The 25,946-nt window shown below is 30.2% G+C and overlaps 2 protein-coding genes and 3 long non-coding RNA genes across 5 annotated transcripts; 3 read left to right on the top strand and 2 right to left on the bottom strand.

Annotated features, from left to right (window-relative positions):
• Positions 1-3,501: 3,501 nt before the first annotated feature.
• On the bottom strand, positions 3,502-5,440 carry LOC105763024 (uncharacterized). The gene is made up of 2 exons (XM_052625175.1): positions 5,417-5,440; positions 3,502-4,653 (listed from the first exon to the last, which is right to left on the bottom strand). The coding sequence occupies exons 1-2, from the start codon at positions 5,438-5,440 to the stop codon at positions 3,502-3,504; spliced, it is 1,176 nt and encodes a 391-aa protein (XP_052481135.1).
• Positions 5,441-6,855: 1,415 nt separating this feature from the next.
• LOC128035323 (uncharacterized) lies at positions 6,856-7,623 on the top strand. Its single transcript, XR_008191700.1, has 3 exons — positions 6,856-7,006; positions 7,103-7,328; positions 7,420-7,623. It is a non-coding gene; the product is annotated as an uncharacterized LOC128035323 (long non-coding RNA).
• Positions 7,624-8,115: 492 nt separating this feature from the next.
• Positions 8,116-9,103, top strand: LOC128035435 (uncharacterized protein At2g29880-like). Its single transcript, XM_052625174.1, has 2 exons — positions 8,116-8,481; positions 8,556-9,103. The coding sequence occupies exons 1-2, from the start codon at positions 8,116-8,118 to the stop codon at positions 8,799-8,801; spliced, it is 612 nt and encodes a 203-aa protein (XP_052481134.1). The 3' UTR covers positions 8,802-9,103.
• A 2,561-nt stretch (positions 9,104-11,664) lies between these two features.
• LOC128035630 (uncharacterized) lies at positions 11,665-13,893 on the top strand. The gene is made up of 3 exons (XR_008192180.1): positions 11,665-11,805; positions 12,271-12,357; positions 13,153-13,893. It is a non-coding gene; the product is annotated as an uncharacterized LOC128035630 (long non-coding RNA).
• A 10,147-nt stretch (positions 13,894-24,040) lies between these two features.
• LOC128035596 (uncharacterized) lies at positions 24,041-25,721 on the bottom strand. Its single transcript, XR_008192094.1, has 3 exons — positions 25,625-25,721; positions 25,061-25,149; positions 24,041-24,284 (listed from the first exon to the last, which is right to left on the bottom strand). It is a non-coding gene; the product is annotated as an uncharacterized LOC128035596 (long non-coding RNA).
• Between the last annotated feature and the right edge of the window lie 225 nt (positions 25,722-25,946).

Here is a 25,946-nt window from a genome sequence, read left to right as displayed (position 1 = left end):
GTAAAATAAATAGAGGTTTATGTGGTAAGTTATGATTGGCTGAAATTTTTTTTTTTAACGGGACTAATAGTTTGGATAAAATGAGTAACAGTTTAAAGTTTAGGTACCAATTCTGATAAAAAAAGTTTATGTACCAATTTGATAAAACTAGTATAGTTTAGGTGCTATTTTGTTGTTTAAACCTAATTCAAATGATAAAAGAAAAAGTTTTACATACATAATGTCTTTGGTTCAAATTTTATTATGAACAAATTTTTATTGATTTAAAAATATCAAAAGTAAAAAACACCTACATAATCATATAATTTACTTTGTAAATAAAATATTTTTCGATAATTTCTTAATCGAGTTGGAACCGGTTGATGGGTGATATCAACTCAAGAAAGTGATTTATAAATAGTGTAAATAGATGTTAATTTTAAAATAGGTAACTATAGTTATTTAAAATTTTGAAATAAATATTTTTAAAAATTTAAATACTTAATTATCCTCATTTAAAAAAATTATTGGTTTTGTTATAATTTCACCAATTAAGTTGGTTTCACTCAACTTGTGATAGCAAATTCAAATGATAAACTAAAATAACTAAAAGTTTATCACATGCGTTTGCGTGTGGAAATAACATATTTGGAACATAATTATGGGTTTAAAAATAATATAAAATAAATAAATAAAATTAATGGTTTGAAACTAATAAAACACATAAAATTTGTACAAAATTAAAATGAAAATATTAGTTTAAATTGTGAGTAAAAAGAAATTTAAATATGTATAATAATAAGAATATTGAATGTACTTCAAATTATTTATCATGGTATCACCATTTTTCTATAACACGCCAAAATGTTATCATGTTGGTGAATGAAAATTTCAATATAAAAATAACTATAAAACATTTAATATTGAGCTTACTTGTGACACAAACTCAATAAATGACATTATAAATATATATTTAACCATCGAGTGAAAACTTTTGTGTAATAAGATTGAAATATAAAAAAAAACCTAATTAAAATTAAGTTTTGGTTGTAGCGGTAATGTTGAGATTTTATGCATATAAATACCATGAGTTCAAATCTCATCATTTGAAAATTTTATTTATATTATTTAAAATATAAAATATAATTTATTTTAAATATGTAAGGATAGTTTTATAATTTCTCTAATTAAATTAAGTTATAGGTTTAAATAATGGTATAGATATAATGGGTGAAAATTAAAATTATATTAATAATAAATGAAAAAGAAGACTAATGATGGTGGTTATACATATAGATAGTAGAAAAGAATGGGTTGTTTTAAGAATTTCTAGAACTTATATCATTTATGCTTATGCGTGTGAAAATTGTACTTAGAATGTAAATATTAGTTTAAAAATAACATATAATAAATAATGAAATGTATAATTTGAAACTAATAATAACATATGAAACAAGTATGATATTAAAATGAAAAAAAATATATTAAGTTGTGAGGTAATGAAATTTAAACACGTAAATACATCATATTAAGAATACTAAAAGTACTACAATTGTTTATCATTGTGTTGTTATCAATATTGAATTAGTGTCGAGTTGATTTGTGATATCAACTTAACCAACAACATTATCAATACTAGAAATTCTATCACACGTGTTTGCATGTGGAAACTACCTACTTAGAACAAAGATGTTAGTTTAAAAATAACATACAATAAAAACGATACGTATGATTTGAAACTAATTAATTATAACATGAAATATGTATGGCATTAAAATGAAAAATAGATTAAATCGTGAGTAAAATGAAATTTAAACACGTATTAACAATATTATTAAAATATACAACTAATGGGGTAATAAAATATGCATAATACAATTAAAATGTAAATATAATATTAGAATAGAACTTTAATTTAATGGTGAAATTAATGCTTGGTTAATGTAAATAACAAGAGTTCAATCCCGATTAGGTGCAAATTTTTTATTGTTTTAAAAATAAAAGATTAAAACACTTTCGAACAATATAACTTATTTTAATTATAGAATGATATTTTGTAATATTTCTATCCGTGTTAGTACCTAGTTGACTCGTGACAACAATCGAATGAGAAACTTAAATAATAGTATAAATGTTTTATTTTAATTTTGAAAATGTAAAAACACATAATTCTCTTATAACCATGTTTTAAAAAAAATTGAGTGAGTGTGTTGATACCCAATTGACTCGTGAGATTATGAATTTTAAATTAATATAAATATATGAATATGTTGATATAGATTAGGATTCCCTAAAGAAATAGACAAATTATGTTTATATGATAAATCATTAAAATAAATTACATAAACAAATCTTAAAGGGAAAAAAAAAAGCAAAAATAGATAGAAGCCCCTATAAGGCAATACAGTGTAACACTGTGTTTGGTTCAGTGTATTAGGTAATCCATTACTGACCGATTACGCGCCTATTACATTACGCCCCTATTCCGGCATTTGGTTCGCTGTAATAGGTATTACGCGCGTAATACAATCCCGACCTAATCCCCAAATTCCCTGCTTTCTAATCCCTTCCCAAATCGAGTATTACACATTACGTCCGGCTTCCCTCCCCAAATTCCCTGCTTTTCTAATCCCTTCCCTGTTTTACCCTCCCTCCCTACCCGACCCTCTCCTCTTCTGTCCTCATAATTTCTCCTCCTATTTTCCCACTGCTTTCGTTGATGATTCTGTCCTCATCGTTTCTTCTCTCGGTCTTGGCGTTTGGTTTTTGAGGTATGAATAAACTTTTCATTTCTTGAAGCATTTTACATGATTCTTTTCGTAATAATAGTTTCAGCCATTTTTTGAATGAGTTGGGTTATTTCCCAGAATTTTCCCTTTGCTTGTTTCTGCTTGTTCTATTTCTTCGTTTTTCTTTTTGGTGCTAAATACTCGCTTGAATATCGAGTTAACTCTTTTTCTTTCTGCTAGTTCTATTTCTTCGTTTTGCTTGCTTCATTTTTTTGTGCTTGTTCCAGAACCGTTTCGCTTGTTCCGAATGCTATGTTTCTATCTTTGCAACTGAAGCTTGGGCGGATTTCCAGCTTTTTATCCTCACAAACAATCTGCTTTTCACTATCTCATTTTCACTCATCTTTTGAGCTTCCACAACGTCTTTATTCTGATTAAAGCTTCAATATAGATAGATATATAGAGAATCAAGACAAGAATAAGATTAACACATTTGAGTTTTCTTACCTCTTGATTTGAGTGGTTTCGATGTTTTGTCTTCAATCGGTTTACCCTTTAGCTCGTCTTCTCCTAGGCCATCTTTCACCGACAGTTCCGGTTCAAGTCGATAAGATGTTTCAGAACTCCTGGACTCGTCGACATATAACCGAGAATGAATAAAGAAAGTAGATGGAAATTGTTAAGTGATGCATTTGCTTGATTACCTCTTCATTTGAAACTTCATTCACTATGATTTCATTTGTTTTGTCACACTGATTTTCTTCATCTATTGCTTTGACAAGTTCCTCTTTGATTAATTCATTGTCAAAAGCCTTCTCACTTGTCTCAACTTCGACACTTGAGGCTCCTTCAACCTCTGTTCTTGTTCTTGGATCTTCTCTGGACTCTCATCTTCTTTCACTTCATTTTCCATTGTTTTGTCATCTTCCTTTGTTTCAAGCTTAGTTGGTTCCTCGGTTATTGAAGCTTGGGAAACAGTAGTTTCTTGACCCACAACAGCATCAGGTAATGCTAAAGCTTGAATTTGATCCTTTGGTTCCTCCACTTGAATAGCACAAGCAGCACCAGTTTCAGCTTTCTTACCATCTCCAAGCTCATCAACCTCTTCTTTTTCCAAGCATATCTCTGCCGTTTGCTTTGCATCAGATAATTCATCCTTAGAAGGCAATGTCAAAGATGTTTTCTGAATTTGATCTTTGGGTTCCTCATTTTGAAGACCCTGATCAACTATGGTTTCTTCTACTGAAACAACCTTGGGCTCTGTCTCTTCTTCCTTTTGCAAGCTTACCTCTTCCATTGTTTTTGTTTCTGAAGAATCCTCCGAACTCTCATGTTTAACTATTTCAGCAACCTCTTGTATCTGTTCTTCTATCTTCTCACTCAATTGTGTGGTTTCAATTTCTTGCTCGGAAGCCAATGTCGTGGTAGAAGTTTGAACACTTTGAGATAAGCATTCGGATGATGTTTCAGGCACAGCTTTGGCTTGTTCAACTTCATTCACTTCTGGTTCCAAGGCTGATTCTGTTTTCTCCAGTTCATGTTGTGGATTTTCGACTTCTTTAGTCTCTTGATTAGCATCACTCTCACAAGTTTCTAGACTCATCTTGACCGAGCTCAAATTCACAAGCTCTTCATTCACCTTGGTGTTGTCTAAGCTTGTCTCAACTCCGACTTCTGTCACAATTTTGTGACTCTTGTCTTGACAATCATGCTTGGATTCATCAACAATGTCCTTAATTTTTTCTTCTGATTCTGCGTCTTTGGTCCCTGTACTTACAGGGTCTCCAGACTCTTGATCCTGTCTCCTATCTTCCGATTCTATGATGACGGATGCTTCTTGGTCCTTGATTGAATGATCTTCAAACTCCAAGTTTTTCGCTTCTACCTGTTCCTTTGAGTCTCCTTCCTTCAGACATTCTTTTGAGACGGAACTATAGTCTTCCACCTATCAATACATAGTTAAAAAGTTTCAAAAATTAAAGAAAATTTTAGATGACTAGCAGCTTATATAGTTAAATTTTAATTATGAGAATATTAATAATCTGAGTTTGCTTAGCCAATTGATGATCTTGTATCCGGTTGATGTTTTGGTATAAATGAGATATTACAGTTCTAAGTTGTACAATGTGAAAATGCAATATATATATATATATATATATATTAAAAGAAAAAAAGATGACAATGATTACTCTTTAACAATTTATTTGTTGTTTAGTTGAATAGATTTTGGAATCACCCATTTCCTTTGTTTTTATCTTGTTTTCATAATGTTTGTTGTAATATTGAATTTGAATCATATATATTCAAAGTCGCCAAGTTGGTATATTTAATAATCTAAAGGATGGTTACTAAAAGAGAGGTCGCTTTGGTTATTGGATGATCAATTTTATAAACCGATTATTTTGTAACATCGATTTCCTTTTCTCATTACTGTGTTCTTTGTTCCAACACTTCTACATCATTGTCGTCCCGATTTGCTCATTCTGAGTTAGTTTTCCATTGGTATTCATGGTTTATTAGTATGTTTTCCTGTATGGTTATGTTTGTATTCTTTAGTGTTCTTCATTGTTTCCCAAATGAATATGGTTTTGTTTGTATGTTTGTATTGCTCATTACGACTTTTGTTTGTATGGTTATGGTTATTGCTGCATAATTATTGTTCTTTTTTATCACCAATTTGTACGTGGATGACTTGAAATGGCACACACACACTTTTTCTTTCCCTTATTCATTTGCAGAAACAATGAACCATACCCCAATGTCTTATGACCGTTATCTTTTATTTGATATTTTTCTTTTATGCTTTATTAAAAAAATATTAAAAGTTTTTTTTTAAAAAGAAAGTAGTATGTATTCAAATTATTGGTGTACCAATGCACCAACTTTTACTAATATATAACTTATTAGTGAAAGCGTACATAAAATCAATGTGATAAAATTTGATATATAATTTATTAGTGAACAGTACATATAAAGAGTACATACAAATTATATACTAATATATAATTATGTTCAACCTTTAATTGATATTATTCAAATAATAATAATTATGTTCAACCTTTAATTATGTTCAATCTTAAAGAGCATTATGCCTACAAATAATTGCAAATACAATACTAGATTTCAATCTTTTCCAATCATAATTGCAAATACAATACTGTTAATATTAATTTGTACATGTAAATGAGATAAAAGTTATATATATTTTACAAAATAAAATTATCATTTAAAATGTTATAAAAGTTTTAAAACTTCAATTTCATTATTAAACCAAATGCTTCATTCTTCATTTTATTTATTTTGAAATTAGAAAACCTTAATTAAACTAATCATCAATAAAAAATTATTCAATGATCAAACTTTGATACTCACCTTTATTAAATCTTAAATTTCATTATACGAAATTATATTTAAATTTAAATTTAAATGTCCAAACTATCAATGTTCAAACATTGAACATGCTTTAATTAACTAATCAATATATTTATACGAAATGAAATGTTCAAACTAATCAATGTTCAAACTTTGAACATGCTTTATAATTTTAAATTATAATGAGTTTAGTTATAATCTAACAAATACCAACCTTAAAATTTTAGGTCAATTATACATATTATATTAAATTTTAATATATTTAAAATGTAAATAAATATATTCTCTTTCATTATTATTTGGGTGATTGATAAAGAAATGAAATTAAAGTTGCAACGATATCATTTAATAGATATTTCTTTGCTTCGTGTGTTCTAAATTCGTGAGTTTAAACTATGTGTGTTCTAAATGTTGCAGTAATGGCTCGTCTGCCTTTAATTGCACAAAGTGTTGGTATTGCTGTGACAATATGGTTGGAAATCTGTAGAATCGCGATTTGGTTCTTATTTAGAATGGGTGCCAGCCTTAGCCTACATAGACCAAGGATTAGGTCCTATACCATAGATTTTTATGCAAAACGGGATTATGTGAAGAGGCTTGTATATGCTAGTGACGAGACCTGTATTGAACAAGTTAGGATGAATAGAACTGCCTTTTTTAAACTATGTGAGATGTTAGAATCGATAGGGGGATTGAAGTCGACAAAGTTCATGCTTGTTGACGAGCAAGTAGCAATGTTTTTACATATCATCTCCCATCACCTGAAAAATCGAGTTATCAAGCATCACTTTAGAAGGTCCGGGGAAACTGTTAGCAGAGCATTTCATAGTGTTTTAAATGTTGTCATACGCTTACAAGATGTGTTATTTAAAAAGCCGGAGCCAATTACAGCCAATTCTTCTGACACAAGGTGGAAATGGTTTAAGGTATTGGACTAAGTTTTATATATAGCTTCAACAACATTTAGTTGATTTAGATTTAAATTAGTATTCTAACTCAAGGTTTTATATCATGTGATATAGAATTGCTTAGGTGCTCTTGATAGAACCCACATCAAGATTAGGGTTCCAACAGTTGATAAACCTAGATATCGAACGCGAAAAGGTGACATAGCAACAAATATGCTAGGTGTTTGTACACCTGAGATGTAATTTGTTTATGTTCTTCCTGGTTGGGAAGGTTCAGTTGCCGATGGACGGGTTCTTCGAGATGCCATTAGTAGAAGACATGGATTAAAAGTTCCTCATGGTAAAGTGTATAGTTAGAGGACTTTGAATTATTCATTAAGATCAAACTTTGTGTGCTGAATTAATCATTTTAAAAAAAATTTATTTTATAGGTTGTTATTATCTAGTTGATGCTGGATACACAAATTGTGAGGGATTTCTTGCACCATTTAGAGGACAGCGATATCATTTGAACGAGTGGCGTCAGGGTTATACGTCAAGTTCTCCGCAAGAGTTTTTTAATATGAAACATGCCTCAGCACGTAATGTTATTGAAAGATGCTTTGGCTTATTAAAACTTAGATGTGGAATACTTAGGAGTCCATCGTTCTATCCTGTAAGGGTGCACAATAGAATTATTATTGCATGTTGTTTGCTCCATAATTTTATTCGAACCCATATGAGTATTTATCCCATTGAAGCGGAGGTGGGAGAATGATTACCTACAAATAATGTGGTGGATGACGATGAACCGAATATCACAAATATTCATCCATCGGATGCTTGGGCTACTTGGAGGATGGAATTAGCCAACCAAATGTTCGATGAATGGCAAGCATCTAGAAATTAGTTTGTGAAACTTTTGTGAAACTTTTGTATTGAGTTTTGTATTGTACTAAACTTGTTGAATTATAATATATAACTTCTAATTCAGCATGTGTTATAATTTTAAATTTTTTGTGGAACGAGCTTTTGATTCATGATATTGAACTTAATTCCTTAGATTTTATAAAGTGTTGACCTTTTGAGTTATATATATTAAAATAGTAATTAATATAATTTGTTTTTTTTTTGTTCTTAAGATCATTATGTCAGGTGTTCCAGAATCAAATGCTTATTCTCAAGCTTCTCGAGGAAGCAAAAGAAAATGGGTTCCAGAAGAAGATGCAGCATTAGTTTCCTGCATGGTGGACCTGCACAATGTTGGAACATTTAATGTTGATACCGGGTTCAAAGCCGGTTATTTGAACGAGTTGGAAAGAATGCTACAAACGGTTTTGCCAAATGCAATGTTGAAGGCGAAACCTAATATTGAATCAAGGATTAGGTTACTTAAACGGGAGTGGTCAATCGTCTATGACATGCTTAATGGCCAAAATAATAGCGGTTTTGGTTGGGACGAGCATAGGCAGCTCGTTGTTGCTGAAGATGCGGTTTGGGAGTCCTATTTAAAGGTAAGATTATTTCAAGTCTTTATTATCTTATTTTTACCAAACTTATTACTAATAAGATTTCCTCATTTTTTTAGAGTCACAGAGAAGCCGCTCAATTCAGATATCGCACTTTCCCTTACTACGACCAGCTTACTACCATATACGCAAGAGATCGAGCAACTGGGAAAGATGCTCAAACAGCTGCTGATGTTCTTGAAGAAATAAATGCTGATGTTCGTACTACAGCTATGGATGAAGAAAGAAACTCATTCTATGACTGCGAAGCTGACATCCCTTTGGATGACATGGATGTTTCTGCTGCGGAGCCGCAACGAGATTGAGACCAAGGGGGTTCCTCATCTTCAAACAAGAGAAAGAAGAAATCTGATGCTCGTGATATGTCTTCTTCATTTGATGAGGCTGCCACTTTATTGGCCGAAAACATCAAGGCCGTTGGCGATCAAATCAGTAGGAGTATTGCCTCCGAGGTGGTAGTTCAGCAGAAGTCAGAAGAATATCAAACGATGGAAGAGAAAGCTTCAAATTTATATTCAGCCTTATGGTCAATTGAAGGTTTAACCGACGATCAGCGGTATGATGCTTTGAGTAAAATTCCCGATCATCCAACTCAAATGATCGTTTTCTTTAGTTTACCTTCATTGTTCGATTGGAATGGGTCAAGATTTCTTTCTCACCATTAAATATCAATGTTCAAACTTTTGATGTTGTAAAACTATATAACATATGGATTATGATGTACAATTTCATTTTCATCTAACCTTTTCTTAATATAAGTTAATTATGTTTATGCGAATATAATTCTCAATTTATATATTGATTTTAGTAAATTCATATAAGAACATTTTATTATTAAGAGTTTTATGAAATTATATATCACTATTAAATTATATTTAATATTAATTATTTTAAATTGTATAAATTCATATAAGAAAATTTATTATCAAGAATTTTATGAAATTATATATTATTATTAAATTTTATGTAATAATTATTATTTTAAATTATACAAATTCATAAAATATAATTTATTGGTTATAATTATTTTAAATTTTATTAAATCATATATTTTAATTAAAATATATTTAATATGAATTATTTCAAATTTTCTTTTATAGTATCATATATTATGATTTGAGTAAATTCATATAAGAATATTAATTATTAAGAATTTTATTAAATTATATATTTTAATTATAATATATTTAATAATAATTATGTTAATTTATATTTTACAAGATCATATATTATGATTTGAGTAAATTCATATAAGAATATTAATTATTAAGAATTTTATTAAATTATATATTTTAATTATAATATATTTAATAATAATTATGTTTAAATATGATTAAATTATTTATTATTGATAATAATAATCTTATTAAAATTTAAGTAACAATAACAATAATCATTTACCAAAACAATTTTATGCTAAGGGTATTCTAGTCATTTTAGTTTTTTTCATTATGCTATTACACCTCTATTCCATTCAACCAAACACAATTTTAGTATTACGCCTTTATTTCATTACATTCAACCAAACAGTTGATTTGCTATTACACCTCTATTCCATTACACCTCTAATCTAATACACCTCTAATCCAATATAGCGAACCAAATGCTATTTTTATAATTTATTCAAAAAGAAAAACTAAAATTGAAAAGTAAATGGAAATCATGTATACGTAAATGGCAAATTTCATTTCTTAGGATATATAAAATTAATTTGAATATGTTTGTGTGTGGGGAAGAGTCTTAATTCTGTTTGTTGTTAATTAGCAATTGGAAGCCTAGAGCTAACTCAACTCACCCTCGAATTGGGTTTTTTCTACTGCAAAAGCTAAACCCACTGCAAAAGCTTCGGGGCCAAGTCGGTGCAGGAACCATTAGGGGTCAGTCACCGGTCCACCCCAAGTGTAGTCTTGTAGGCAGGCACCAAGCTATGCCTAGAAGATTACCATTTCGTGCATCACCCTGTCTAATAGTCATTTGATGTCTTTTAGATTAGTAGAATTAACACCCCCGCATACACCGGGGTCTTTTAATTAAAATGATTTTTTATTAAATAATATTTTAATTTTAAAATTAAAATTAAAAATTTTATTTTACTAATTATGTAAATTGAATTTATGATAAATGTTTCGCATTTATATATACTATTGAGGTTAATAAAATAGAAAAAAAATAGTCATGCTTACCTTACAATTTGGAAATTTCAGTTTGTTGACTTAGTCATTTGACAAATTGCCAACCTGTTGTCACGTGGATTTGTAAAGTCAACATAACTATAAAAGGAATTTATTTCGTAATCATGGCTATTAAGTTCAGATAGTTACGTATGGAAATTTACTTTAAATTATGCTTTAATTTTATATATTCTTATCTTATCATATATACAATATACAGTGGCAAAGTTAAAGATCGGTAACACCCTTAAATGAAAAGTTTTATTTAAATCATTAATTTATAAAATTTTAAATTGTCTCTAAAAATAATAAGAAGTTGATTTAATCCTTTAAAATTATAAAGATATAAGCTATTAACACGGTGAAATTATTTTTTACTATTGTAAAATATACAATTTAATTCCGTCAGATTTATTTTCCTGCTTCACCCCGATAATATATAAAGTAAGGAACATAAAAAAAAGGTAACTTTGAGTTCTAGGTTAGTTATTTAAGTTCCAATCATAAGTATTATAAGAAGGTATATAACCAATTATATGTATTCCTCCAAATTAAGTTTATATAAGTTTTATAATTAAAAGTACAATATATTTAGACTATGAACCTAAATATATTATAAATTCGATGCTAATTATGCAAATACTAAAGGTTTTCTTGCATCATATCATGGAGTATGTGTAATGGCCCAAATTTGAGGTTATCGGAACAATGGTTTCGGGACCACAAATCCGATGAGAAAAATTTTATTTTTCTTATATTTTTATGGTCTACAATTTCACAAAATGATTTCGTGAAAATTTCGTTCGAAAATTTCGACGTTTGGGCACTCAATTTAGTCAAAAGGACTAAATTATAAAAAGTGCAAAAGTTGAGTTCTACATGTTAGAGGTGTCCAATTGTTATGAAACTTTAAATTGGAGGTCCTTATATGGTAATTATACCATAGGTAACTTGGTAGACAAAAATGGACATGAGATAAGTGAAATAGAAAATTTTTAAGTTAGGGGCAATTTGGTAATCTAGTAATTAAAATGAATTAAAAGGGAAAAAGATGGCAAAAATCATCATCTTCTTCATTAGGACGAAATCAGCAAGGGGGGAAGCCATAGTTAGGGTTTTCAAGCTTCCAAGCTCCATAGTAAGTGATCCCAAGTCCCGTTTTAATGTTTTTTACGCTTTTGGAGTCCCGGTAGCTTAATTTAGCTTATTCTAGCAATAATTTAACCTAGGGTTTATATTTGGAAAAATACCCATAGGTGAAAAGTGTTTATTTTGATGTTTTATGATAGAATATGAAGCTAGAAATTATGTTAAATAACTTTTGCTAAGCGATTTTAAGTGAAAACGAGTAAAACGACATAATCGGTAAAAATACCTAATGTTCATAAGTACATGTTAGAGTGGGAATTTGATGTTGCCATAGAAGGGAAAAATGTTCAGAATGTTATAAAACATAAGAATAAGAGATGAAGTTTAATTTCCGAGCCTTGGGGCAAAATGTAATTATGTAAAAGTTTAGGGCAAAATTATAATTTTGAAAAGTTACAGTCGAGGGCTGTTTTGATGAATGTGATTATTAAATAAGTTAAATTTACTATTTTAGATCAAGAAGTACGAAACTCGAGGTTAGACAAAGGGAAGAATAAAGTTGAAGACTAAGTTGGTGAATTTGGCTATAATTGGTACCGAGGTAAGTTTACGGTAAATAAATGCAATATTTCAATATTTATTATCAATGCTGTTATTTTCCAGAAACTATGAATTTATTTTATGAATTTATTTGATGATGATCTAAGCATGAAATGATAGAGAATTAAAATTAAAAAGTCCCGTTGATACATAAGGATGGTAATCGGATACGAATGTCATGACATTTGGGTAAAGAGATCCCATGTAAGACCATGTCTGGGACATGGCATTGGCATCCTTAAGATCATAAGAGGTCCCTGTAAGACCATGTCGGGACATGGCATGGGCACCGAGACGAGAGGTCCCATGTAAGACCATGTCTGGGACATGGCGTTATACCGAGATGAGAGGTCCCTATAAGACCATGTCAGGACATGGCATGGGCACCAACATGAGAAAATCCCATGTAAGACCATGTCTGGGACATGGCTTTGGCATGTTATTATCAGAAGAGACCCGAGTATCCTTATTATTCCAATGTAGCTCAACGGGCTTGTAAATGAATCATGTTCATGAAAGTTCAGTTTAAAGCATAAATGGCAAGCTCAGGTAAGTTGTAAGACTTAAGAACTTATTATACTATCAATTGATGTTCAACGATGCAGCAAGGATTGAGTAAGTTATGCACACAAGTATTCTAAGTAAACAAGTAAGAGAACTAGTATGAAATTAACTAAAGAGTAAACTAGAGATATAGTCACTTGAGTTTAATTATTTGTGTGTAATGTTGTTATTTATTTGCTAGTAAACTTACTAAGCTTTATGCTTACTTCTTTTATTTCTCTTTCTCTTATAGCATTGCAAAGCTACTTCAAGGATCCTAAAGAAGTCGGAGATCGTCCACACTATCAACCACAACTGCTCGGTATTTTATGTCAAAACACGTTTGAGTTATGGCATGTATAGTGATTTAGTTATTTTGTATGTTTGTAATGATGATTTTGCTAATGAGTGATGTGTAAGTATTTGATGATGTATGGTCATTAAAATGGTTAAGGATGAAGGTGTTTGTTGTTATGAAAGATTAGGTGATAAATTATGCATGGAAATCATGAAAGGATAAAATTTTGCAAAGAAACAGAATTCAGGCAGCACAGTGACGTGAATTTGAAAAATCACCTAGGATGGTATAAAATGAATTAGAGGGTGAATGATATATGGAATTAAATCTTGTTGAGTCTATTTTCATGGAAAAATAACAGTGTAGGAAAAGGAAATTTATATTTTAAGATATGTGAATTTTAGTAAGATAGGGTCAGAACTGTTTTTGGAGTCCCCTGTTCTGAGTTTAGAAAATAATTAAAAATTGTACAAAAATGGTTATGAGTTGAAATTTACATGCTTAGATTCCTTAATGAGTCTATTTTCTGTAGAAACAAGTGGGAATAGCATATGAAAATCCTATAACGAGAAAAGTTATTTTTAGTAACAAGAGGTCAGAATAGTCGAATGGTGAAACAGGGGAGAATTTAACTAATAAACTGTACTAATTGGATGAACCAAAAATTCTAAAAATTTTATGGTAGGAAGATATATGAGTCTAGTTTCAAGGAAAATTTACGGAGTTAAATTTTGAGTTCCGTAGCTCAAGTTATAATTAATTTAGTGACCGCTGCGCAATTGGACAGATTTGCTGTAAATAGTGAAATAAATTTTCAAACCTAGTTTTTATACTCCGAATTGGTAAGATAAGCTAAGTAATGCCTCGTGCTCGACTCCGGAAACGGTCTTGGGTAAGGGGTGTTACAGTATGATATCATTTGAGAGAATGGTACCAAACGCAAGCACCACAGACAGCTCGCGAACGCTTTAATTTGAGACATTCAAGGCTTCGAAATATAATTAATAAGACATAAAGAAAATGTTGGACCGTATTAGCATGTTGCGTATTCATAACTTGAATCATGCGAGGAATTCAAAAGATCCATACTTGAAAGAGTACATGGAAGAAGGAGATCTTGATAATCTTAATGATGTAGATTCAAATTCAAATGATGATGAACTTGGTCTATAACCAATAGATGATTATAAGGAGCATATGTTAAATATTAAAGAGCGAATAACTCAACAAATATGCACTAGAACAATTAGATAAAATTACATATGATGTTTACTTCTTTTTTAATTTTTATTAGTAATCGTATTGTCAACTACTATTTTAGGCTAGCATAATATAAATGATGATTTGATTTTGTAACTTGCTTAGAAATTAATTTTATCATAATAATATATTTTATACTAATTAATATGTTTTAAAATAAAAATCATGTATCTGTGTAATTACAATTTGTACTATTAAATATGACATAATGAATTACAAGATAATTACACTTCGTCATCAAACACGTCTAGGGAATTACAATTCTTTATAATTATAGAAAAGTGTAAAATAATTACACTTACATTCAATTACTTTGTGTTGTCCAAACATATACTAAGAAAAATTTAACTAATGTGGATAGTCCATATAGCAAGATATGTCACTCTTTATATATACCTCTTTCCATTTTTAATACAAATTAAACATTATTAAATTTAATGTGAATTACCAAAAAAAATTTTTGATGTGAATTATAAAGCAACAAATGGAACCTTAATATTTGGATTAACAATTTCAATACATAAATGTTTTTTTAATTCATTCAATGTGTATATATATACTTCTAATTACACAATTCTATTAAGAGTCAGACTTTATTCTAGACAGTTAAATATCATTCTTTAGTAAATTCTAAACACCTTTAGGTGGCTCAACAAAATAACATTTCACATTCAAATCTCTATTCGACATCTTTGCTATGCAATCCGCAACATTGTTTTGCTAGCTCTTTCAAAATATACTGAAATTTAACTTACCATTCCTTCAAAATCATAGTACGTATAAATCGAATTTCTGAAAGATTACTGTCAACCGCATATCTATTACTAACCACATCAATCAAGATAGGATTATCACTTTCCACTTCAATTTGTCGAAACCTTTCATGCCAAGCAACCACAAGTCCCTCATAAAGTGCCCTTGCTTCTGTTTGGAAAATGCCAGATCTGTCAATTCTCAGGCCAAAGCCAAATAACCAATACCCCTTATGAACCCGAATCACATCATCCACAGCAGCAGATGATGTATGCTTTGGTACACTGCCATCAATATTAACTTTAACCCACCCCACACGCGGTGGCTGCCAATACTCTTTGGTGTAATCACTACAACAACTATTATTCACCCTTACTGAATTAGAAATGCTGCGAGCCCAAGCTATACTAGTTGCGATCAAATCCATGTTACTGTAACTAGCTCCTTTAAAAATAAAATCATTCCTATGCTTCCAAATCAACCAAGAAACAATCGGAAATAAGGTTGGCCATTCACCGTCGATTGTGGAACTATAAGACTAGAGCAAAATCATTTTAACCCAGTCTTCCAAGGACGAAGAAGAAAAGAAAGCCCAGTCATGTTGTGGTACCAACGATTTCCAAATGTTAGCTGCAAATGGGCAATCACGGACTGCATGGGTTCCTGTTTCAACTAACGCATCACATCATAGACAACACCCTTTATCAGTCATTCTGCTCTTTACCCTTACCTCATTGGTAAGAAGGTGATTTCACAACAGTAGCCAAAGGAAAGTTTATTTCCTGTAGAATCAGGTCTATAGTGACCAAAGAACTTGCTGATTTTGCCTTATCCAGGAAGGCAAAAGGTAAAGCTCCTATCGTAGCGAAACAGAACAAGAAGAGGCAGACATTGGAGGATAGTCCTCATGATACCTCGACTGAGTCTAGTTTGGATTCCAGTCTTTTCAATAATACTCTACTTAGGTCTACGATGATACCTCGAACCAAGAATTCCATTGTTTTACCTCAATAATTCAAAAATAATAATTAAATATCAAATGTGTTACCCTATAAATTAATTATTAAAATGGATCATTTATTACAGTAATTTTTAGTGTCGCCTAATGATTGGCGGTAGTACATGAATCTTTTTAAGAAATAACTTTTTATTGGTGTCGTTAAACACATTGACGATACCAAACTAAAATGTAATTAGTGATTATATTTATTGTATTATAAAATAGCTATTTTAGCTTAGGTGGCAGAGTGTAAAATTTTTAATTATGTGGTTGCGAGTTAAATTCCTATAGCTCTCATTTTATTTTTTTTCCTCCAAAAGGTAAGTTTATTATGTTTTGACAAAATAACATCATTTGTGGGAATCAAATAATTATTTTATAATATGATAAATATAATAACTAATTGTATTATAGTCTGGTGCTGCCAATATGTCAAGCGATACCAATAAAAAAATATTTTTTAAATCCATGGCAGCATCGAAAAATACTATAGCAAACGATCCATTTCTATAATTAATTTATAGGGTGACTCATTTTGGTATTTAATTATTGTTTTTGGATTATTGAGGTAAAAAAGCCTTCTTTCAAATATCTCTCAAAGTAACAAAAGACAAAGAAGTCGGTGTACCAAAGCTTTTATCTTATGTTACACTTGCTGCCAAAAAGCAGGAAGAAAGAATATTGGTGATCAGGAATAAAGTGTTAGGCTGTTGAGACTTACAAAAATAAAACCCACTTGAAAAATATAAATTAGTAGATAGTAGTAAGTAGAGTCATATCTATAGATATTAGTGATAATTTTACTTCTTCAATAAAAACAAAAATAAAAATAAAGGGGGTTTAAAATTAAAAATTAAAATTAAAATTAGAAAAAAGTAAAGAGATACTGTAAAATAAAAAAAATTAATTAGGAAAAACTCTAGCCAAAAGTAAAATCTTCGTTTGATTCGTAGTTTCGATCATCAAAGCAAGGATAATTTTAATGCCTTTAATAAATTAGTTCTTGCTGACTTAGTGTCAGGTAACCAATCTCTCATTACTTGTTTGATAACCAAGAGGTAGGTTGTTTGAAATTACTTTCCTAATCGATAAATAACCCTGTAACTCGGCACCCAAGATTTAACTTATAGGCAAAATTAGGATCGATGGAGCCTTAATTCTAACCAACAAACTCACCTCAACGGGGTCCATTTAAGCTAGATCACATATCCACACCACATAAACGTAAACTACGATATAAACGAGTTATGCAATTCCTCACTAGTATTAGAATGAATTAAACAATTACGGGTTTAACTATTCTAATTGACAAGGCAGCTAAGCTATCAAATACTGCCTGGATATCTAATAAACCTGATTATTTGTAATTAAAACAGAAGATGCATGAATACTAAAGAACAAAGAAGAATTAAAACGCAAGTTAGGTCTCATGAATTCATTAAATCAAACTTCGATAAAACTTTTAACTAGAATAGAGGGTTTAATAACCCATAAAATAAAGAAACCAAATAAAACTAATAACAACTATCTCTCAGTCTAATAATGTTCATTTATAGGGCAAAAAATTATATTGGAGAAAATACAAAAGTGCCCTTAATTACATAAAGCGGAACTTTTCAATATATCTTGGCAATTTTTGCGTCAAACTTTTAGGTTGTTTTTGGATGTCTTCCTAACGTTTTTGGGCTTAATTTGTGAAATGCCTTTAGATAGATCTTTCAATTGCCTTTGAATTAGTATATTATGGGTCCAAAACGGACACTAGTAGCTCATGTTATGGTCAAAATATTGAAGCTACATTGTGTTGAAAGTCCAATCCACAAAAACTTGTCAAAATAAACTTTAAGCTTATTTTTCTCCAATTATTCCCTAAATATACAAATAAACTAAATATAAGTATAATTAATATAATTAATAACATAAATAACATAATTCAAAGGGAGAAATATCACAAATAAATAGATAAATTACACACTTATCAAATTCTCATACAGTCAAACCATCCTTGTCCTCAAGCATGAAACTAATGCAAAAGAAATGCAAATATAACCTAAAGAAATACTAAAATCGAATTGAAAATTAAAAATATAATTATATACCAATGAAACAAGTAAAATTGTTTTCATGGATAGAATCGAAATCCTATATGCTAAACAAAATATAGTAGCAACAACAATTAATAACAATTAGGAAGAACTAAAAATAATAGTGTTTCGTGCTCGTGTGTGGTTGTCTCCTCTAATAATATGCAATGTATAAGAGATATATATTAGAAAAATCAAGAGAATATTTACGAATTTCAGCATGCTTTTGAAAGTCACCCTAAAATCCACAATTCCAATCAAGCATAAAGTATCAGACTTCTTTTCTTTCAACTTCACTACAAGAAATTATCAACTAGCAATAGATTAAAGCACAATTCAAGTAATATAACCATTAAGGCCTCTTTTCTTTCCCCATTCAAGTTGAAGGACTTGTTCGTCATTCTCACGTTTCAGATTTTCCATGGTCTCTTCTCCTTCATCGTTTTCTTTCCCCATGTCCATCTCATCTAATTCAGTTTCAGTTAACATTTCAATTTCTGAATTATCAGGTCTAACTTCTAGTGGTATAACTTCTCTCTCAACAGTTGCTAGCTCTTGACTCATACCTCATGCATGCTCGTTACTTCTTACCTTCTCTAGTATGATAACTATTTCCTGACCCGTCTTTGACCAAATAATTCCACCTGCTATAATATCAATCTGTCATTTATTCTGCCAATCCAACCCGTCATAGAAATGATGCAATTGCATGGCCAGGTCAATACCTCCTCCCAATATTGCCTGGATGATCACCTTAAATCTCTCCCATGCCTGTCCTAATGTTTTGGCATACCTGAATCTGAATAGCTCCTTATATGTGCTAATAACCTTAGTCATAGGTACAACTTGGCATCGGAATAACTGTATGAATTCGGCCCAAGTATTAATGGTGTCAAGAGGTAGCACATCGAACCATTCTTTTGCTTGTCCTTCTAAGGTGAATGGAATGAGTAACAGTTTAATAATCTCTGATGGGACACCTGCGTACACAACTCGAAGAAAGGCTATTGGATCCCCTTCTGCATAACTACTAAAACTGTGATTTGAAGATATCCATGTTAGCAATGTCGGGTTAAGCTCAAATTGAGGATTCCTAATAACAGGTCGGACAATGCTAAGTTTTAACCAATTCATGTCAAAAGGGATTGCCCCTAACACTTGCATCATCCTACTAGTTACAGAGTCAATCAAGTGAAATTGTGATGCTATTAGTGAGTGGAAAACAATTTCTTGCAGTTAGTCCTGTAAACTTTCATGCCGACAAGCTTAGTGAACATCTCCTTACCTCTTCTCGTACCCTGAAATTCACAGTGAAATGAAATAAATTAGTGAATTAACAAAATAAAAATGAAAAATACAAATTGTAACTATGATTTAAAAATTTCCTAACTATCCTATTAAGCGTAAAAAAAATTAAAACTAATTTAGTGGCGTTACTTCTCCGGTAATGGCACCAACAACTTGATCACCTTCGAACATACTAACGTCTAAAGTGTGAATATTGCAACCAATATATAAGTGTTAGGTGGTTTTCACAAGTATACGGGTCAAGTTGTAATATACCCAAGGGAGGCGAAACTAAATTAATTCTAACTTCTATGCTAATAGGTCTAATTAGTAATTTAATTAAACTATATTATGATTATCTTAAGATGGTAAAAAATAATAATTTATAAAATACTCGAAAGAACATAAAAATAAATAAGAAAATAAATTGTAGATTTTATCAGATCTAATTGACAGAAGACTAACTCGCTTCGATGTTCATAATTAACTCTTATTTCGGATTTTATCCAATCAACTAATCATTAACCTAGCATGGCCTCTTGGCCTTTCACTATCCTAATGAGTCAGCAAGAACACCTTATCTCTCGACATCACAATTCAAACAGGATTGGGGTAAGTTTTTACAGATAGGCAATACCAATTTTGAATTCATTCCCACCTATATGTCTTCCTAGGGTCATCAAGCCTAGGGTTTTATGTTCTCCTATCCCAACCAACTAATCCTTTAAGAAACCCTACATAGAAGTTAATTAATCTCACGTCCACTCATTAATCTTCTGTTAACGAGTTAGTTCCCCATGGATTTAACAAACATCATAAACTTGAGTAAAAAGATAAACATTAGAAATAAATCAAGAAGACAGTTTAGAAAAATCCTGATATGTTAATAGCAATGCTAATAGTAATCCGTCAAATAGTTTGGTGAATCCATAATTTGAATTCCACGAATAACGAAATAAACTAACTAGAATTACAACTGAATAGAAATCTAAATTACAAATAGAAAATAAAACTAAAGAGGAAATGGAAAATAAAACTTAAGTAAAAACTATCCATAAACTTAGCATATCAATCCAATTTATAGGCCTAGGGTTGGCAGCTGGTCATTGACTAAATTTGACTGACTATTTTCCGTCAAAAATGGTTGTGGACGAAAACACCCTTGGTTCATTAATTGGCTTCGTCACATCGGTGTCGCTACACTTTATGGCTTGTGTCGCGACATTGATGACAGTCTACTAGTTTAGGCATGTCTTCAGGGTTGTGTCGTGACACTGAAGGCAGTCTACTCCTTTTGAGTACTCTGTTTATTGTGTTGCAACATCGAAGCTCCGTGTTACAACATCGTGGGTAGTCTACTATCTCCAAGCCTCCGATTAGTGTCCTACACATTCGCTGACTAGGTTAGTCTACCTTTAGACCTTTCTCGACCCATATAGTCATATAAATAGTCAAAATTGCTCATTTTATTATTTACAAACTAAAATTGAAAACTAAACAAAAACATAACTAAATTGCTTTCCTACGAGCTCGTTAAGTACAAAAAATAGTTTAATCTGCTGCAACGAATTACGACAGATCAGCGTTAAAGTTTGAATATAAACAGGAAGTTAAAACATTTTATTTTCTTTTAAAAATTTTACTCCGGTAAAGAAAGGGCGAGATATGAATTTGGTAGTAAAGAAACTAAGTACAACTGAGCTTACAAGGGTTTTGACCTGTGGTTGCTGGATCTGTGGAATAAGGGACTTGAGGAGGGATCAAACTAGACTGTGTTAGATCAAGGAGCTCCGTTAGAAAAGTGTCGTACACGTAGGAAAGGGGTACCTTTAAAGACTTTGTCATAGGGACAAATATAGTGTATTTACGTAGTCCCCTAGAATTAAGAGTTGAAAGAGTGAACTTTTGTTTTCAACTTATTTTTTATGTTTTATAGGTTTTTATGTAAATAGGTAATACAATATGATTGTTAAAATAGTAAGACCTAAATGTGTATATCAATTGGTTCAAATGTGACACTTCGTACGCGATTTGACGATCAGGACAGGTAGGGGTGTTACACAACTATTGTTCTTAAAATTACTCCATCGAAATAAACGCATACGAAGAATTGATTATCCGTCTTTAATACTAAACCTATAAAAATAATTAAAAATAATTAATTTTTTCAATAATTATTTGAAAAACAAGATTCTACGGTAAAAATTATAATAAAATAAATTTAATAATGTACTAACCTTACGAATTTTTCTTTCTTTCCTTCTTTGTTTTCTCCTCTTCTCCAAGATTTTTTCCTTTCTTCTTATCAGTTAACTGCTAAACCGTTCAAGAAAACATGAAATTTTGATGTTTAAATAGGGGTTCGATGCCACCTAACAGTGCTCCTCCCCCCAAATGGTGTCGCCAGACAGTGTCCCTCCACCTGGGTGTCGTCGACAATGCTCCTCCACTTGGGTGCTACCTGACAGCTCTCCTCCATCCCCCTCCAACCCAATTTAAACTTGTATTTTAGCAGGAATGAGTGCTACATATTAATGCCGCCGTATAGGGTGACACCACCAATAAAATATGTGTAATGACCCAAAATTCACGGGCATCGGAAAAGTATAATATCGGGCCTCCGTCTTAGTAAATTGAGTTCGAAAATAATTATTAAAAATATTTACTAGACTAGTTGTGTATTTAATTAGGTTTTAGATAGGTGAATTTAGTCTAATTAAGAGTAATTAGCAAAAAGGATTAAATTACAATAGAAGTGAAAGTTTAATTATATATTAAAATAAAATAAAGGGATTAAATAGGAAATTATACCAATTACTAAATTTGAGGCGGCATAAGCATAAAAATCTAAGATTTTTATGTGTTAAAATATGTTATTAAATTATTATTATTATTATTATTATTATTATTATTATTATTATTATTATTATATTGTGAAATAAATAAGATGGTGACAAATGTATGGCAATAAAATTAGTACATGTGTAAAACATGTATTTAAACACTTGTATTATAATGGTATATTTTCTTAAATTTTAAGTAAAGGTATTTATATATTATATGTGAAATTATTATATTATATTAATAAAATATCTATATTAGTTAAATGTTAAAATAATATAAAGTAAATAATAAAAAGAAATAAAAACAAAACAAAAGAAAAAGAGAGAAGAAAGAAACAGAGGCATTCGAAGCAGAGCAGGAAAAAGAAAAGAAAAAGGAAAAACTAAAGGTTTAAGGTTTAAAGCTTTGATTGGTAAGTCAATTGAGCCCTTTTTATTTAGTTTTGATGATTTAGAAGCTTTAAAACAAAGTTTTGATGGAATTAAGTTGATATTTTGTAAGTTCATAGGTTTTTAAGCATGGTTCATGTTGAATAAATTGTTGAATTAGGGATTTAATTGAATGAATTTTAAGTTAGAATTGATAAAGGGATTAAATTGTAAAAGAAACTATCAGTTTTATGTTTTAGGGACTAAATTGAGGGAATTCGAAATTAGAAAAATATGCTGAAATTTTAATAGTTACATTTGAGTTTGGATGAAATTTGAATAGAAATAGAGTGTGAATTGAATTAGGAAAGTAAGTGAACTTAGGATTAAATTGAGAATAAGGAAGAAATCGAATAGAAATTCAATTATTTATCATAATTAGTGCTGAAATTAATAGTGTCGGCACGGAAGGGAAAAGAGAAGATTATCGAGGAGTAAACTCGAGAAAATCACGGTTTGTATTACTATAATTCAAGTTATTTATTATTAAATGTTAAATTTTAATTTATGTGTTTGGTAAATGAATTGTGAGGTAAGTATTATTATTATTATTATTATTATTATTATTATTATTATTATTATTATTATTATTAAGATGAGTGGGAATTAAATTGAATAGTTGATATGAATTAATATTTGAATTGTTTGTTGATTGAAAGCGGGAAGTGAATTTGAATCGAATTGTGACTGATATTAAATTGAATGGAAATGTATTAAGTTGTGAAAATGTGTAAATTTGTGGATTAATTATTGATTGAAAAGTGGAAAAATTATTGAATTGAAAATGTGAGAAATTGTGATTGAATTGGGGTTATATGTGATTTAAATACCTTATTAACTAGTCAGGCTGAGTCGGATATAGTTGGCATGCCATAGGATTGGAAGAGTTCAGGGATACTTCGACCTCGAGTCGATGAAACACTGGGTGTCACTATATTTCTTAGGATAGATTCGATGAGGTACTAGGTACCAACTTTCTTCGGCTTTGCCGATGAGACACTGGGTGTCAACTATTGCTTCGAACTATCCGATGAGGCACTGGGTGCCATACTGGAGTTGTAACAACCCTATACCTGGTTTAATCGTACTGACCCAGTATAGGGCTATTACATTTGGTGCCAAACGGTTATAGCTAGATATTGTTGAATTAAAACATTTATACATAGCATTTTAACTTACCAACCATATTTGCAAACATACATATAGTTTTACTAATTCATTTCATATATATACCAAAATACGTAAAGTACTTAAAAATAGATAGAAGTCCAAGAGTTTACATTTTAGTTCCTAACACATGGAAGCATAACTGACTGTCTATGTACATACCATTTTAATTCCAAAATATGGTACCTACTTTTGAAGCTCTTGAGGATGTGATGAGATGAGAGATCTTCTATCTTGACTTTACCTCTTCGAGACAAACTGTACCTACGCGTTAAAATTAAACGCATTAAGCCGGTGAAGGCTTAGTAAGCACTACAAGAAATAAACAGATAAATAAATATAAACAAAATATGCCAAATTCTTTCTGTTATTACGTATTTACGTACGTATAAGCTTCATAAAACTTACCTTAGCATTGTAATGATTCGCTTTTATCCACAAATCATAATCTTAGCCCAAAGTAGATTTTATAGAACACACTGGATATACGGAACAAATACAGAGGTGCATTGGTATGCACTAATGAACAGAGAGCACTAAAGTGCTATACAGAGAGCACAGATGTGCTAAACAGAGAGCACTGACGTGCTAAAATCAGAGAGCACCAACGTGCTAGTAGTCAGAGAGCACTAACGTGCTAATAATCAGAGAGCGCGCTAAAGTTCCTTAATGGCATGCCACTAATATCCTGGTAGTTCTAAATTCTATCTACTTGGGCATTAAAACTGAATCTCATTCAATTAAATACTTTATAGAATTATTTCGAAAAAAATTTCTCATTTCTCCATCATTACAATTTAGTGCACATTTCACAATTCACAATTATCACACCATTTTCACGTATAGATACTTTTGTCACAATAATTACTTAATGTTCAATCAATATACCACTATATACTTTCCATCTATAATTTTCTTTACAAATTTCATAGTTCCATAATCTTTTATTTTACTTTATTTTATTTTATTTCTAAATAATTCTATACTATAATATAGGCATTTAAATAAAATAAATTAAAAAATAACCTTGTAGTACTTACAACAAAAAGGTTGAGATGATATCTTCCTTCACTCATTAGCCTTCTCTTTCCTTTTTCTTCAATTAGGTCCTTTCCTTTCTTTTCTTTCTCTTCAATTTCATATAAAACACATAACATTTATATATTAGAAAAACAATCAAATAACTTTCCTATATGATTTAATAAGAATAAACACATATGATATAAAAATTTCATAATTTCTTACCTTAGCTAATATTTCAATTTAATTCATAACTAAAATTATTTCTATTTCTATCACAATCTATACCTTATTTTTACTTAAATTCTACTTACAACTTGACTTAACTCTCAAATTTTCACTAATAAACCTTAATTTCAATTTCTTACAATTTTACATTAAACTTATAACTTATTTTTCAATTTAATCTTTTTCCCAATTCTAGTTTGAATTTCCATCAATTCAATCTCTAATTCATCCACTAATTCAATATAAACTACATAAAAAAATTCTACTAACTTTCAAATTTCAACATATACCTACTAATATTTTAATCTAGAATCATAAAACTCAAAATTTCAAGAAAATGACTTAATTTGACTTACCAATTTGAAATTGAACCTTAAAACCCTAATTTTCTTCTTTACTCTTTCTTTCTTTCTTTCTTCCCTGTTCCGTTTCGAATTCTATTCTGTTTCTTTCTTTTCATTTCTTTTTCTTTTGTTTTATATATAAAATAATAATATAATAATATAATATAATAACTTACTTATTAATTAAATATCATAATATATAATATATATAACTTAAATTAAAAATATCTTAGATATTTCATTTGTTATGCCGCCTCAATTTTAGAAAAAGGCATAATTGCCTATTTGGTCTTTTTAACTTTCTTTAATTTATAATTAAACTTTCACACTTATT

Source organism: Gossypium raimondii, chromosome 12 (assembly GCF_025698545.1).
Source record: "Gossypium raimondii isolate GPD5lz chromosome 12, ASM2569854v1, whole genome shotgun sequence".
Lineage (NCBI taxonomy): Eukaryota > Viridiplantae > Streptophyta > Magnoliopsida > Malvales > Malvaceae > Gossypium > Gossypium raimondii.
This window is presented reverse-complemented; position numbering and strand designations above follow the sequence as displayed.